Below are 3,865 nucleotides of genomic sequence, written 5' to 3'. Positions count from 1 at the left end.
ATTAATCAAAGAATAGAGATTAAATACATATGTTGCTCAATTCGTGGTTTATTTACTTTTATTTTTAAATCGCGTGGTAAAAAATTTATTGAAAAATATCTATTTACTCTTTATTTTCAAAATTATCAATAAAGAAATATCAAAATTTAAAATCACATATATCATATATATAATTTACACATTTAAAAGAAAAACATTTTATGGAAAAGATATTTGAAAAATGTTTGTTAAAATAATCTCAGGGTCCTAATACAATCTTGCAGTTTGGAAGCTTTCTGCGAAGGTCAGTGACAAAGCTTGGATCACAATACCACATCTCGAGATGCTTCAGATTTTTAAGTTCTCCCAGTTGAGAAGGCAGCGATTTTAACTTTCCACTGTTGGAAAGATCCAAAAACTGAAGATGTGAAAGATTCCCAATATCTTTGCATATCTCGTCAGTCCCCTTCAGATCCAACCTGAGAAACTCAAGTTGTGTCAATTGCCACAGTGATGTTGGCCATGATTGCACTGCTATGCCATAAAGGTCCAACACCCTCAAAGAGGGGAAGTTGAGGAAAAATGCTTCCGGAATTTTCAATTCGTGGTTTTGGTCTAAGAATAAAGAAACCAATTTCGGGCATTTTAACTCCGTTGCCGACAAAGACGTCAAATTATTTCCGGTAACTGATATTCTTTTGCAATTATGAGGGTCCTTGATGTCGGGGAAATGTTGAAGACTTTGACCTGCCCTCAATACACAATTCTCCTCACTCTCTCCAATATAGATTGCCATATCGCGGACAACGTCATGGACAGTCATACGATCATGTCCCACCTGCAATAAGCAACGATTTTCAAGTAACTTTAGATAGCTGTGCCCCGTCTTCAATACATAGTCATACTCCGCATCTTCTTTGGTCTTCACCAGGCCTTCTGCGATCCACATCCTCACCAAGTAGTCCACCGGAATGCGGTGATCTTCCCGGAACATTGCACAGGAAAGAAAGCAGCTTTTCAAATGAGGATGGGGCAAACTATCGTAACTCCATCTCAATCGCTGATATAAATCTCGATCAATTCTAGGGTGAGTGAGTGGAAAATTCGAATCCACTTTCTGCATCTGCTCCAAAGCAAGCTCCCAGTCCTCTACAGCTGTGTTGCCAATCATTGCTGCGGCAATTACCTTTATCGCCAACGGTAACCCTTTGCACTCCTCCGCCACTTGTCGCGCCGTATGCTCTAAATGCTCAGGAACAGAGCCATCTTCGAAAGCTACTTTACAAAACAACTCCCAAGCCTCCTCTGGTCGCAGGGGTTGTATTTGCATGTACACTTTTGCCTTCATTTCTCCAATCAGATCTCTATTTCGAGTTGTGAATACAACTTTGCTGCCTTTGTTTTCGCCAAATTCCGCGCCCAATTCTTTCAGATCGACTGCGCTCCACATGTCGTCTAAAACCAAAAGGAATTTCCTGGTCTTCAGATACGCGGACAACTTCATCTTCCGCATATCAGCCGAACAGTTTGCTACATCTAAATTTATAGTAGAGGCAATATCATTTTGCATCTGCAGAATCGAAAACTGAGCAACTGTAACCCATATTACATCCTCAAAATCCTTACTAACCTTGAAGATGTTGTACACTTTTTTTAGCAGTGTTGTTTTCCCAACACCACCCATACCGTAAATTCCGATTATGCGAACATGTTCAGCTTCTAAAACCCATGTCCGTATATTTTTCTCGGCAGTTTCTATGTCCACCCCGACGAATCCGGTGTCAGGTTCATCCTGAAGTAGTACGTCTGGCCGTTGTGGTGCCGTCAACGCAGTCTGTCGAGCACTGCAAAACAAGGAGAAGTCGTCTCTAAGCTGATCACGGAGCCCAGGAATAGCTTTGTTCCACTCTTGGATTTGCTTAAAGACATTTGGCTTGCAAAGGAGGTAGTCAATACACAGCTGTAGCCTCGGGCGTTGTGAGCGACGGATCAACTCTCTGGCCTCTCCGACTTTGCCTTCCATCATTAGCAAGCAATTCTCTAGACAAGCCGGTGTCTCCCTCTGCTGAACTTGAAACTGAGAATTGATCTCAAGCAAGAGGTCCTTCATATGATTCAACTGCTCTTCAAGAAGCTCTCGGTTGTCTTCCAAGTTAATTACATCGTCTATCTGTTGGATGAGTCGCTGGATGAGTGGAACAAGAATAGCGCTGGTAATGGTGCTTGCGGTTCCGGTTGCAACATCCACGAGTGCTTGCGCCATCAGTGAGATCCTCAATGAAATTAGAGCAGAATAGAAGAGAGTATGAATATAAAAAAACCAGAAGGTTAGAGTATTTATGTAACAGTAGGCAGCAAACAATAACGGGGAGAGATGACTATGCAGTATGCTGACTGAAACTGAAAGACAAGGGTAATTGAAGGAGAGGGGCTGTGAAATAGATATAGGCTCAGCTAAGTTTCAATTATTGTAGCGAAAAGTTTATTCCATCACGAACAGCTTTTTGCCTAGCCACGCGTCCGTAGATCAATGGTCAGCTTCATTAGCTTTGTTTTTCCGTACCACCAAGTCTCGGCGATTTATTCACCATCCAATCTGACTGACAAACTTTAAATAAAGTTATTGTACTATTAAAGTTCAAGATGTTAGATTGTACAAGTCTCGGCGATTTATTCAACATCCAATCTGACTCACAAGCTTTGATAAAGTTGGGAAATTCCTATTTCCACTACTATAGGAAAGTTAATGCACCCTGACATGCAAGGGGAATAGTGCACCCACTATTCCCCTGACATGCAAGGGGAATAGTGGGTGCATTGTTGCTATTCCCCTTGCATGTCAGGGGAATAGTGGGTGCACTATTCCCCTTGCATGTCAGGGTGCATTAACTTTCTTATAGTGGTGGAAATAGGAATTTCCATAAAGTTGATTGTGCTATTAAAGTTCAAGATGTTAGATTGTACTACCAAGTCTCGGCGATTTATTCACCATCCAATCTGACTGACAAACTTTAATAAAGTTGATTCTGCCATTAAAATTCAAGATGTCAGATTGTACCACCAAGTCTCCGCGATTTATTCAACATTCAATCTGACTAACAAACTTTAATAAAGTTGATTATACCATTAAAGTTCAACATGTTAGATTGTACCACCAAGTCTCGGTGATTTATTCACCATCCAATTTGACTGACAAACTTTAATAAAGTTGTTTTACCATTAAAGTTCAAGATGTTACATTATGATACCAAAAAAAAATTAAAGTTCAAGATGTTACATTGTGATACCAAAAAAATTGTTTAGTGTCTAAATGTCAAAAAGTAAAAGACCACCATGAACTCTTTCCACATTGTTGGCATCTTTACTTTCATTGGATACAACTTCCATGAGACCAAATTCTATATTCACCTTACTTTCATTGGATACAATTTGCATGAGACCAAATTCTATATTCACCATCCAATCTGACTACAAACTTTAATAAAGTTGATTGTACCATTAAAATTCAAGATATTACATTATGAAACCAAAAAAATTGTTTAGTCTCTCAATGTCAAAAAGTAAAAGACCACCATAAACTCTTTCCACATTGTTGGCATCTTTACTTTCATTGGATATAGTTTGCATGAGACCAAATTCTATATTCACCATCCAATCTCACTTTCAAACTATAATAAAGTTGATTGTACCATTAAAGTTCAAGAAGTTACATTATGATACCAAAAAAATTGTTTAGTCTCTAAATGTCAAAAAGTAAAAGACCCACATGAACATTTTCCACATGGTTAGCATCTTTGCTTTCATTGGATACAACTTGCATGAGACCAAATTCTATATTCACCATCCAATTTGATCGACAAACTTTAATAAAGTTGATTGTACCATT

General features: G+C 38.9%; 1 protein-coding gene across 1 annotated transcript; it reads right to left on the bottom strand.

Moving 5' to 3' along the window:
• Window positions 1-238: 238 nt before the first annotated feature.
• On the bottom strand, window positions 239-2,242 carry LOC149150467 (disease resistance protein RPS5-like). Its single transcript, XM_089442803.1, has one exon. The coding sequence runs from the start codon at window positions 2,240-2,242 to the stop codon at window positions 239-241; it is 2,004 nt and encodes a 667-aa protein (XP_089298929.1).
• Between the last annotated feature and the right edge of the window lie 1,623 nt (window positions 2,243-3,865).

Source organism: Pinus tabuliformis, chromosome 9, assembly GCF_031772625.1.
Source record: "Pinus tabuliformis cultivar Carrire ecotype Pingquan chromosome 9, CPIR1, whole genome shotgun sequence".
NCBI lineage: Eukaryota > Viridiplantae > Streptophyta > Pinopsida > Pinales > Pinaceae > Pinus > Pinus tabuliformis.
The sequence above is the reverse complement of the archived record's forward strand: the minus strand, read 5'-3'. Positions and strand labels throughout refer to the sequence as shown.

Coding starts and splice junctions, on each gene's coding strand:
- LOC149150467 (XM_089442803.1), bottom strand. CDS start 2,242: ATGGCGCAAGCACTCGTGGATGTTGCAACCGGAACCGCAAGCACCATT.